General features: G+C 46.8%; 2 protein-coding genes across 3 annotated transcripts; one reads left to right on the top strand and one right to left on the bottom strand.

Annotated features, from left to right (window-relative positions):
* Positions 1–114: 114 nt before the first annotated feature.
* On the bottom strand, positions 115–3,345 carry LOC144210249 (sphingosine-1-phosphate phosphatase 1-like). Its single transcript, XM_077736805.1, has 3 exons — positions 2,401–3,345; positions 2,239–2,328; positions 115–1,652 (listed from the first exon to the last, which is right to left on the bottom strand). The coding sequence occupies exons 1-3, from the start codon at positions 3,049–3,051 to the stop codon at positions 1,101–1,103; spliced, it is 1,293 nt and encodes a 430-aa protein (XP_077592931.1). The 5' UTR covers positions 3,052–3,345; the 3' UTR covers positions 115–1,100.
* A 390-nt stretch (positions 3,346–3,735) lies between these two features.
* Positions 3,736–11,579, top strand: LOC144215901 (voltage-gated delayed rectifier potassium channel KCNH5-like). Of its 2 annotated transcripts, XM_077745114.1 has the most exons (12): positions 3,736–4,053; positions 5,209–5,332; positions 5,456–5,562; positions 5,633–5,761; positions 6,075–6,190; positions 6,260–6,652; positions 6,746–6,847; positions 6,916–7,345; positions 8,002–8,201; positions 8,528–8,780; positions 8,842–9,038; positions 9,476–11,579. In XM_077745114.1, the coding sequence occupies exons 1-12, from the start codon at positions 3,981–3,983 to the stop codon at positions 10,319–10,321; spliced, it is 2,970 nt and encodes a 989-aa protein (XP_077601240.1). In that variant the 5' UTR covers positions 3,736–3,980; the 3' UTR covers positions 10,322–11,579. The 2 variants fall into 2 exon arrangements, with proteins under 2 accessions (XP_077601240.1, XP_077601231.1); XM_077745105.1 differs by having other exon boundaries at positions 6,075–6,652.
* Positions 11,580–11,701: the final 122 nt, after the last annotated feature.

Here is an 11,701-nt window from a genome sequence, read left to right as displayed (position 1 = left end):
CGCTTCGACCGGACATTGAACAAATAAAAGCTTTACCTTATCCAATTACATACGTACTTCCGGTATTTCAAAATTAACTTGTACGTAAAAAGTTAAAAACAAAAACAAGCACAATGATGGTAAAGATTTTAATACACTTTAGTGCAACAACTTTGAAACATCCTGGTAATAATATAGTCATATTTAAGATGGTACATTAAAAATACTGTATTTTGTAGTCTTAGTTTATGTTTAGGTTCTGACTTCAGCAACATTACAATAAACATCAGTCACACGAGAGTGATACAAAAAGAGAAAAGACAAAAAAAATCACGTGACGGATAAAATAACAATAGTGGTGATGTAATACTTAATACGTCAAATATTTGGAACATGGGCGCCATTGTTTTGGTTTGTTCAGAGCAAAGTGATGGTAATCATACAATACAAAAGATTCCTCGGAAATACAAAGTGAAATTGAATTGCGTTGCCGCTGGGCGTATTTTCCAGTATTTTCCGGAACGTGGAAAGCAGCCAATTGTTTCTGACTTCCTTCCTCCTCCAGTGTTTTGAGTCCTTCTTAGCATTTCAGCTCATTGTGACATTGAATCTTGTAAATTAGGGCTGCCACAGATCATTATTTAATATCAGATGATAACTTTTTGCCTTGTAAAAATCAAAGTATTAACGCTAATGCTACAATTGTAGCTTTAAATGTTCCTGTCCTTGAAAATTTGTGCTCAAAACAAAAGATTAATGTCAAACAAGTCTTGTTTCTAACATGAAATGGAATAGGGGATTCAATTCCCATCATAAAATTAATTTCATGGTAAAATATGAGCATATTTAACTGCAAATAGCTAATAGAAAAGGTCACAGAGGTGAAAAAAATGGCTGAAATTTGGCTAATCAATTTCTGTGGCAGCCCTATTTGTAAATAGTGCATTTTTCTTCCCATTCTATATCCAGTATTGTATTTACAGCAGCGTTGTCATGACAACTTTCCAAAAAAGTGTCACCTGAATTCTGAGACTGGCTTCTAAATACTGTATTTACCCATTTGGCGGTTAACTGTGCCGTCGTTAGTCAAGCTAGGGATTTTGGCACAAAATGGCGGCCCATTACGCCAGGTACAAGAGCCGGAAAAACAGCGGCACCACGCACACGCAGGTGAAGCCTAGGACGCCGTAGACGATGTAACGGTACGGCAGCTCCACCGCCACGTGCTGCCGCGCCCCCCGCACGTCGTCGGCGGGGAGCCCGCGGAGGCGGCACAACAACGGGATGGTCACGGCCTTCATGGCCGCCCGGGTCAGAAGGATGACCCCGACCCCCAGGGCAAAGCGCAGGAGTGAGCGTGCCACCACGCCGGCGCCCAGTGGGGGGAACGCCAGCGGCAGGGCGGAGAGTGGGGGGTCGGAGGTCAGGCCCAGACGGTAATTGGCGTGGGTGGCCAACGCGGCGCCCGCCCCGGTGCCCAGGGCCTGCGCCGTGTCGCCGCGGGATGTGCTCCAGGAGTCCAGTGAGAAGGCCAGGAGGCCCAGGGTGACGTGAGACGCCACGATAGCGAGCGGCGCGTAGGCGTGGGTCATGTAGAACTCGTCGATTTTTTCCAGGGTTTGCGAGAAGAAGGCGAGGATGAGGAGTGTGTAGAGAAAGCCGGTGATCACTTCCTATAAAGGACACACCAAAAAAAATAATAATTAAGTTGCGGGTGGTAAAATGGCGGCCTATAAGCCAGATATATATTTAAAAAAATAGTAATTATTGGTTTTAAGTATGAATAGAAAATAGAAATTATTTTACAAAATATAAGCATTATGCGGATACCGCCCATTTTTGGCTGGCATAAACGATAAGTCAATAAAAACAATTAATATGATGAATAAATGATTTGTTATTGTAGCGCTTTACTTCATTTAAGGCTAATTCATGCTAAGGCTATTTTTTTTCGTTGTTGATCCTAATCACAACAGGACAAACTGGTATACCCTTCTGTATGCGAGTTATCTGCAGGACATTTCATTCATTTTTTGAGCCGCTTATCCTCACAAGGATCGCGGGGGGTGCAGGGCAGAACAATAGGGATAGCTGTTTATTTGAAATGGCGCAAATATACACCAAAGTTTGCAATGCTAACAACAATAAGTGCTTACTAAACACAGCAAATTGGAATGGGAGCCAGATATAGCTCGTGAGCCGCACTTTACAGAAATGCCAGAGGTCGAGGACATGGTTTAAGATCAAATATGGCCTTACCAGAACGGAATGCATCCCCATGTAGACTCTGCTGACACAAACCAGGACGCTCCAGCTCAGTGCCACGCACAAACCCAACAAAAACGGGTACTGCAAACACAAAACATGACTTTAAAGTACTTTTTTTTAGTATAAACATTGACTCATTGGGGTCGGATTTACCTGCCAGCGTCCATAAGTGAGCATGAAGAGGCAGAATGGGATGGCGGTACCCGTCATGGCGTGCGTAGACGGCATGCTGTACTCAGAGTTGTAGAAGACCTCCACCTTGACCACGGGAGGGGACGCCGGCCGGGACCAGCGCACCATGTCCTTGGTGGACTGGCCCACCATCAAATTCCAGGCCCACACCACGATGAGCCGGCGGCTGACCAGGGCGTCGATGTTCCAGAAGAGGAAGGGGAAGAAGACGATGAAGAACATCTCGTTGCCCAGCTCCGTGCCAAAGGTGAACAGGTAGAAGAGGAACTTGTTGCGGATCAGGAACTCCTGACCTGGGTCGCCGGTCAGGGAGTTCTTGCGGAGGGGTTTGGCACGGGCCAGGCACTCGTCCTCCGGTTGGGCTTGGTTCTGGTTCTCGGAGAGGGTCCCGTTAGTGTGGGCAAGTTCCCCATTGCCGACCTCGTCCTCGGGGGTCCTCTTACGGAGGTCGGGGTGATCGTCCTCCGGCGTTCGGAGTTGGGTCTTATCCTGGCTCGCATTCTCCGGGAACGTCCCCCGTACCCCGCAAAGGTGCTGGAACCTGGCGACCAGCCGGGGGTCTTGGAGATGAAGGCAAGTCTTCACAAAGGTCTTGATGACGTCCGTCGCCATGAAGAGGAAATCGGAGAGGAAAAGGAAGGAAAGGAATGGAAAAGGGTACACTGCGGGGTAAAGCGACGCTTTAGTGCCGGCAACGGAAGATCCGAAGCAGAGTGACGGGGAGGATTTCTCGGAGAAGCATCCAAAGTCCGTTAAAATGGTTGCATCACGCACGTTTGCTTGTTCGGTCTTTCGCGGAAGCCGCTTTCAACTGCGTCAAGTCACGATTTGCCCCGTTACGTTTTTTTTCTTCCGAGCGCTCTTCGTCGTCGCTTTATTGTTTTTTTTGTTGTTGGTGTTTTCTTCGTCGCTTTTCACTTCCCGTTGGTTCGACGCGCGAGTGCCCTCCAATGGACATGTGCAACATTACACCATGTTTGATTCAAACTGAATAAAGTGAAAATGACGGATGAACTAAGTCGTTTATGGAGACTTATTCATTGATTTATCACTGAATGTATTGATGGATGAGTAAATGAATGAGGTGATCATTAATAAATGGATGAAAGGATGAGTAGATGAATGGATGGTGACCCATCGATGAATGGAAACCAGATGGATGGATAGTAAATATGAGATGATTTGATTAGACGGCCAAGTGAAGAAACCAATTGACCAATGAATTGAAAGTAAATGGAGATGGTGCTGATGAAAGCATACATTGATGGAGTTGAATGAGTTCTCATTCCATTTTCTGAAGCGCCCAGTTGAATGAGTTGATGGATGGGTCAAATCCATTGATGCACGCCAACTTAGACTTTTATTTTGAAAGCACCAGACGGGAGCAAAGGACTCTCGCCCCACTGCTCTCTTGCTGGCTCCCGCACTGCCACTTATTTGACTGCTGATGCTCGTGGAAGAAGCTAGATGCCCTCCATCCTCCTCTTGTTCAGTCCCCAGAGCAGCGAGCAGCGCCGAGTCTCCGCCCCGAAGCACGCACCATGCACGGGGGCAAAAGAGGACTGGTGGCCCCGCAAAATACCTTCCTGGAGAATATCGTTAGACGCTCCAGTGGTAAGTTTCCACAACTTCATCTTCATTTGACGTGAAGTTATGGTTATATTTTGGATGAGGTTGACAAAAATAATGATGTGCATTTTACATTTTCATTGCTTAATAAGGGGAATTGATTATAAAATCACAAGTAAGGAAATGCATTGACTTTTGGGGGGTTTCGTAACTTGGATCATTTTTTTTTAATCTCGAATCAAGCCTTTTCTGATCGGAATATTTGTTTAATTGTATTGAAATAAATCATTAATAGAACACACAGAACATGTTTTAAGTCTTATGTCAGATTTAGGTCTGTATTTGTCATTGTTTGGCCTTTTTAAAATTCTCTATAAGAACAAAAATATGAATAATAGAATTTTGGCACAAACAAACAAGCCATAAATCTCCTGTTTTTAACTTGAATTTGATCAAAAACCAAAAAATCAACCCATAATTTAGCCTAGCGGGCCGCCCAAAATGAAGCAGTGGGCCCCATCTGGCCCTGGAGCCACCACTTTGAAACCACCAACAATATTATTTCCATAAGTTGGAGCCGAAAATGCATTCTCATTAAGCTTCCAAGGGTTGTTGACTTACTTTAAGAGGCCCTCGCGCCATTTTAGATGCACTGGCTGTTATTTGAGCTCTCAGTAGTGGCTGCATTAGTGCTGAGTGTTCAACATATTTACAACCAGACCAGAATCTCATTCCCATGACTTTATTTTGTATTAATAACCATACTTGATAACACTCCAATGTTAAGACGTTTTTTCACATCACTAACCGTCCTCCGTTGACATTCATTCCGATGCCAGCCGAGTAAAAAAAACATGTTTGTTGAATTTGTATTTCCAGCCGGGTAAAAGTGTGCACCCCCCCCCCCTCCCCCCCACGGGAAACGTCCAAAGTAATTAGGCGAAAAGGTTTTTCGCTCCTGAAGATTTCCTCGCTCCAGAACTTTTGCAGCGCTCGGTGCATTTTTAATGGCGGCCGAGGCGGAGACACCAACGTTTTAGCAACAACTTGTGTTATTGCCGCTTGAAAATTTCATGGCTTGTGTATTTATTATACATGTTTTGTGTTGGGGAGTCGATATTGACATTGATCTGAATGGCTTGAACATATGATGGATGAGTGGGAAATTGAAGGTTTATTTTGGTGGCTTTTGTGTTGCAGAAACCAGTTTTTTGCTGGGAAATGCGCAAATTCTGGACTGGCCCGTGGTGTATAGCAATGACGGCTTCTGCAAGTTGTCGGGGTATCACAGAGCGGAGGTCATGCATAGGAGCAGCACGTGCAAGTAATACCAAATTATTGATTTTTATAGTTATTTTTAAGGTTAATTTGGGAATTACAGTAATCCCTCAAATTTCGTGGATATTGTTGACCAAACATGGCCATGAAAAATACTTTTTGCCCTAAGCTTTATGTACGGCGACTTGACGGAGAGGAGCACCACGGAAAACATCCGCCAGACCTTCGACAACTACGAGTCCAACTTCTACGAAGTCCTCCTCTACACTAAAAACAGTAAGCGCCCGTTTCCCATCATGCATTGCCTCCTGATTTGTCTCTTTTTCTCCTCACTCCACGACCACAGGGACGCCCATCTGGTTGTACATGCAGGTGGCGCCCATCCGCAACGAGAACAACAAAGTGGTGCTCTTCTTATGCACCTTCCGAGACATCACGCTATTCAAACAGCCCATTGAAGATGAAGCCGCGCGAGGTTAGCCCGTTGACAATGGCGTTTCACGGCATTAAATTCCATGTGGCCTGCTCTCCAGGTGTTGCGCGTTCGGGTCAGCGAGCAAAGTCCTCGAGGCCACCATACTTTTTTTTTTGTCCTCATGCATACGGGACATGAGGACATTGGCACGCGTTTTCTGACTTTGAAATAGTGGAATAAATTTCATTTAATGGGGACAAATTGCTTCTTTTCTAGACTGATGAAATTATTTGAGTTTTCTTCTAGCGCTAACTATTCTAGCGCTAACTAATCTAGTGCTAACTAATTCCGATCTTACACCCCCCCTATTCAGGCTGGACAAAATTCGCCAGGCTAACGCGAGCGCTAACCAACAACCGCAACCTAGCCCAGCAGATGGCTCCACTGAGCAAGGCGGAGGTCACCCACAAACCGTCCAGATTGGCCGAGGTGGGCAAACAAACCAATCGGTGCGGTCACCGGGGGAAGGACAGTAGTCCCGAATGTGGTCCCTTTCAGGCCCTCCAGCTGGGCTCGGACATCCTCCCCCAGTACAAGCAGGAGGCCCCCAAAACCCCGCCCCACATCATCCTGCACTACTGCACCTTCAAGACCACGTGGGACTGGGTGATCCTCATCCTCACCTTCTACACGGCCATCATGGTGCCCTACAACGTGTCCTTCCGCACGCGGCAGAACCACTTGGTGTGGTTGGTGCTGGACAGCATCGTGGACGTCATCTTCTTGGTGGACATTGTCCTCAACTTCCACACCACCTTCGTGGGGCCCGCCGGGGAGGTGGTGTCGGACGCCAGGCTGATCCGAATGAACTACGTCAAGACCTGGTTCGTCATCGACCTGCTGTCGTGCCTGCCTTATGACATCATCAATGCCTTTGAGCACTTTGACCAGGTGAGCAAAGGGGGCGTGTCATCCCAATAGGCTTGGTCATCATCATCATTATCCAGAAACTGTGTATCTTCTTACCATGTTCCCTTCCCGAAGGACTCAGTTTCTTCGGCCTCCTCCGCCGGCCACCTCCGCGACTCCTCCTCCTCCAACTTCCCCCACCGGAACGTGACCAGAGGCGAGGACTCGGTTCTCCCGGTAAGCCTCCGACTATGCCCCGCCCCCTCCACTTTTGGACGGCGTGGTGCGGACTTCTCCCCCCGCAGGGTCTCAGCAGCCTGTTCAGTTCCCTGAAAGTGATCCGCCTCCTGCGCTTGGGCCGAGTGGCGCGCAAACTGGACCACTACTTGGAGTACGGCGCCGCCGTACTGGTCTTGCTGGTCTGCGTCTTCGGTCTGGTGGCCCACTGGCTGGCGTGCATCTGGTACAGCATCGGCGACCACGAGGTCATCGACGAGAGCACCAATAGCATCAAGACGGACAGCTGGCTCTACCAGCTGGCGTTGAGCATCGGGACGCCGTACCGCTACAACGCTAGCGGCACGGGCCGCTGGGAGGGTGGGCCCAACAAGGACACGCTGTACATTTCCTCGCTGTACTTCACCATGACCAGCCTGACCACCATCGGCTTCGGGAACATCGCACCCACCACCGACGGGGAGAAGATCTTCTCGGTGGCCATGATGATGGTGGGATGTGAGTATATATGGCTCCAGCGGATTTACAGCAAAAAGACAAACTCGGTTCATTTTTTTTTTAATCTCTAAGCGATGGTCGCCTTGGATGCTTGAAAGTGAACCGCCCCCAACATAACCCCCGCCCCCCCCTCCCTCATCCGCTTGTCACTTGTTAGATAATAAACTAGACCATAATAACCAAGACCGGGCCGGTGGCGAAAGAGATGAAAAGTGACATGTCCGACACACGTGTGGCTTTTCAGGGGGTATCTAGGCAGGCCCCGCCCACTTCCCATGTACTCATCTCCAATCCAATGCAAATTAGCTTTCAAAATGATATATACAATCCTTGATTCATTCATGTGAACTCGTCATGGGGGGGTGCCGGAGCCGCCACCTCATCCAAGGGCCTCCCGCAATGACGGCGACGCAAAGTGACAGCGGCGCCGCCAGCTCTGCGCCCCCCCACCGCGTACGAAATCACAGCTACTATACAATTACGGCCGATAAATCTCCCGCTATGGATACGGCGAGGACGGCGAGGACGGCGTGGCATCATCTCGCCGCATCCCAACCCGTTGGCTCATCGCGCCCCGTTGAAGACGCGGAGTGACTCTTTGAGGTCGCGTGCTAAATGCTAATACATGACGTTTGTTCACTTACCTTTTGTTGCAGCGTTGCTGTACGCCACCATCTTTGGGAACGTGACCACCATCTTCCAGCAGATGTACACCAACACCAATCGCTACCACGAGATGCTGAACAATGTCCGGGACTTCCTCAAACTCTATCAGGTCCCGAAAGGTCTCAGCGAAAGGGTCATGGACTTCATTGTCTCCACCTGGGCCATGTCTAAAGGGATAGACACAGACAGGGTAAGGCTCATTTAGTATATATACATATGTACTCTTCATTTGAATTTGATCCTAAAACAGAAATTGGTGATTTACTTTTTCGGGCCGCACAAAATGATCCGGGGGACCAGTTTTGGCCCCCGGACCGCCACTTTGACACCAGTGGTTTAATAAATGAATGATGTCTTCTCTATGCGTCGCCATCAATAAATTACATTTTCACAATCTAGCGCTAACAGTTAGCATGTCAGCAAAATGACTGTAGGATGAATGCTACTAGCTAGCCACTTTGTTTTTAGCCATGTAAACATCTGTTGTTTTGACAGTTTTTGCTATTTTGTCCCCAGGTTTTATCCATCTGTCCCAAAGACATGCGGGCGGACATCTGCGTCCACTTGAACCGTCAGGTGTTCAACGACCACCCGGCCTTCCGCTTAGCTAGCGACGGATGTCTACGTTCGCTAGCGGTGGAGTTCCAGACCACGCATTGCGCCCCCGGCGACCTCATCTTCCACATCGGCGAGAGCGTTGACACGCTTTGCTTCGTAGTTTCCGGTTCTCTCGAAGTCATCCAAGACGACGAAGTCATCGCCATCTTGGGTAAGACAAAAACTATATTTGCTAAGTGGCTAACTGTAATGACATTAGCATCTTTGTGAAGGTAAAGGCGACGTTTTTGGCGACGTTTTCTGGAAGGAGAGCACCATGGCGAGGGCGTGCGCTAACGTGCGAGCGCTAACTTACTGCGACCTCCACGTTATCCGTCGGGACGCCCTGATGCGAGTTTTGGAGTTCTACACGGCCTTTGCGCACTCCTTCTCGCGGAATCTCATCCTCACCTGCAATCTACGGAAAAGGGTAACAAAAAAACATATTTTTAAGACAACATTTTTTTGGGCCGCAAAAAATGATGCGGCGGACCACATTTGGCCCCCGGGCCACCACTTTGACACCAGTGCATTAGAGGCTCCCCCAAGGGCATTGCTGCATTTTATCGCTTTAATATTTCAAGTAAATGCAAATGCTGAGCTTAGCTTTTAATGCTTTTAAACCACAACAACGGAAAAATTCGACATTCGTGCTCAAAAATGCTGCCCTGGTTCAAAACACATTAAGAAAACCATAGCCAACAAACGGTAGCGGCCAATTCTGGCTACTCTGCCATTTTTAGTACTTTTACCTTTTGTTTTTCCTTGCGCACAATTGGGCTACTTGTCAATCAACCTATTAATTTATTCCATTTTACAGCCTTGAGTGTTAAAACTGCTATTTTTTTGACTTTATTGTCACGACAGGTGATCTTTCGCAAGATTGCAGACGTAAAACGTGAGCGTGAACGTCAACGGACAGAGGTGGCGCTCTCCATCCCGGACGACCATCCTGTCCGGAAGCTTTTCCAGAGATTCCGACAACAGAGGGAGGAGTCGGCGCCATATTTGGACGGCAATTGCGTCCGGGAAGAATCGGCGCCCGTCAAGGCCGAAACATCGACCCACAACTGCACCGCAGATTCAACCGGATCCCAACACGAGGTCGCCGTGGAGAAACCTCCGAGCCAAGGGCCGGACAAGGACATAGCTGGGGGTGTAATCGCCAAAAGGGGCGGAGCTAGAGGTTGGGCAAAGTTTAAAAACGCCACATCTGCCGCACCGGAAAAGCCGGCGGAGACGGCAGAGGGGGCGGAGCCCGGGACTAAAGGACCTGGGTCGTCGGAGCAGATAGCGTCCGACAAGACCCCCGACCCCAAGGACCCGGGGGAGGTCGGGGAAACCACGGCCTTGCGCAAAACTGACTCCTGCGACAGCGGCATCACCAAAAGCGATTTGCGCATCGACAGGGTCGGAGATTCCAGGAGTTCCTTTGAGCGTAGCCCCATGGAACGTAGCCCCCTGGAGCGGACCCCCGGCGGCCCGGAGCTCCTGCAGGCGTCGCTATACGACGCTAAGGCCGAGCTAACGGCCGATATCCGGGCGCTAGGTGGGCGGATGGCTCTTCTGGAGGCTCAAGTGGGTGAGATTCTCCGCTTGCTAACTGTCAAAAGGAGACTATCGTTGCCCCCCACGTCTTCTCCGAGACCCCGGTTCAAAGGTCAAGACCCTGTGGTCGAGTCAAGGCCCGTTAAAGACGACGGGCCCTTTTGAAGGGGAGCTAGCAACTAGCTAACGGCCTTTTGAAGGAGCGCTAGCTAGTTGCTAGCTTGTTAGACTTAGAAATGTTTCAAAAACACTGCATGGAACAAACAAAAAAGACTACACGGCAACTTTCCCATCTGTAAATGATCTTATTGGCTCAATTGGGTAACAAAATGAAGCAATTTAGATACATTTAGGCATGGTTTAATAGGAAGATAAGAAGATTTGGTCCCTTGACCTTATGACCTTTTATTTTTTCGTATCAAAATAGAAAGTTTCTATAGTGTAGGGCCACAATAACTTATCAAGGCTTATTAATAATACGCGTATGTGAAAAGAAACTCTTTTTGGAGTCAAGTTTTGTGCCTTACATTTGACTAAAACCTCAGTGATGATGAGTTTAAGCAACCTTATTAATAATAAGTCCAAAGCTGCGTTAGTTTGCTGTTTTTTGGTTTATTAACTCATTTAAGATTCCCTCATTCCTATTTTTTAACCATGATTTCTTTTTTAAATAGCTTGTTTAGCAATATTTTTGTCTTATGCTATTATTTTTTTAGGCATGGAATTATTACAAAAGCTTTTGTTAGAAAAATAATGAGTTGTATAATAATCCATTGTTTTCAGGCTTTTGCTTATTTTTATTAACTTTAAAAACTGCGCTCCCACGCTGGCACTTATGATAATAATATCGCAATAAAAAAGTCTTCCTAATGCACCTCCTAGAAAGCTCATTAGTTGCCATATGCATGCAAACCAGAGATATGGATGCAATAAAGCGAATGCTATCATTTTTATGATTATAATTCTCCACGAGGCAGCAATTTTGTCTAATTAATGCTCAGGTCGTTTTGAATTGTGAATTTAATGCACATGTATTTTTGTCTGGAACGAGAATGGACGGGAAAACCTATCAGGAAGTATTATAATAATAATAATATGATTATGTACTGATTCTTGTTTCTTATTTGTGTGACAATCAATTTATTTATAAGCATGTGACCTTTCTGCTACTTTGTAAATATAAGGTAGCTTTGGAAATCTGCTGTTCTGTCTTATTTTAAGTATTTAAATGTCATTAAGGCAATCATTGTTATTGTTTTATCATTTAAACGTCTTTATGAGGTAGTATTTAGTATCATTTAAATGTCTAGAAGTAAAAAAAAAAAACACCAAAGTGCATGTCATCACAATGTTCATAATGTGCAATACTACTGTATTTTAAAGGATTAAAGCCCAACCACAAAGTATTTACAGCTTCCCCCAAAGACGTTACGATGAATAAAATGTACTTTTTTTTTAAAGTATGAAAGCACAATCAACACGTATTTACAGCCCCGCCCTCCCCCCACCCATTGACCATTATGAAAACATTGTATTTTTCTTTTA

The sequence above is a fragment of the Stigmatopora nigra genome, chromosome 2 (genome assembly GCF_051989575.1).
Source record: "Stigmatopora nigra isolate UIUO_SnigA chromosome 2, RoL_Snig_1.1, whole genome shotgun sequence".
NCBI classification, from domain to species: Eukaryota; Metazoa; Chordata; class Actinopteri; order Syngnathiformes; family Syngnathidae; genus Stigmatopora; species Stigmatopora nigra.
The sequence above is the reverse complement of the archived record's forward strand: the minus strand, read 5'-3'. Positions and strand labels throughout refer to the sequence as shown.

Coding starts and splice junctions, on each gene's coding strand:
- LOC144210249 (XM_077736805.1), bottom strand. CDS start 3,051: ATGGCGACGGACGTCATCAAGACCTTTGTGAAGACTTGCCTTCATCTC. Junction 2,329..2,400: donor TCACTTATGGACGCTGGCAG/GTAAATCCGACC, acceptor TTGTGTTTGCAG/TACCCGTTTTTGTTGGGTTT. Junction 1,653..2,238: donor TGGGGATGCATTCCGTTCTG/GTAAGGCCATAT, acceptor TGTCCTTTATAG/GAAGTGATCACCGGCTTTCT.
- LOC144215901 (XM_077745105.1), top strand. CDS start 3,981: ATGCACGGGGGCAAAAGAGGACTGGTGGCCCCGCAAAATACCTTCCTG. Junction 4,054..5,208: donor TATCGTTAGACGCTCCAGTG/GTAAGTTTCCAC, acceptor TTTGTGTTGCAG/AAACCAGTTTTTTGCTGGGA. Junction 6,848..6,915: donor GCGAGGACTCGGTTCTCCCG/GTAAGCCTCCGA, acceptor CTCCCCCCGCAG/GGTCTCAGCAGCCTGTTCAG.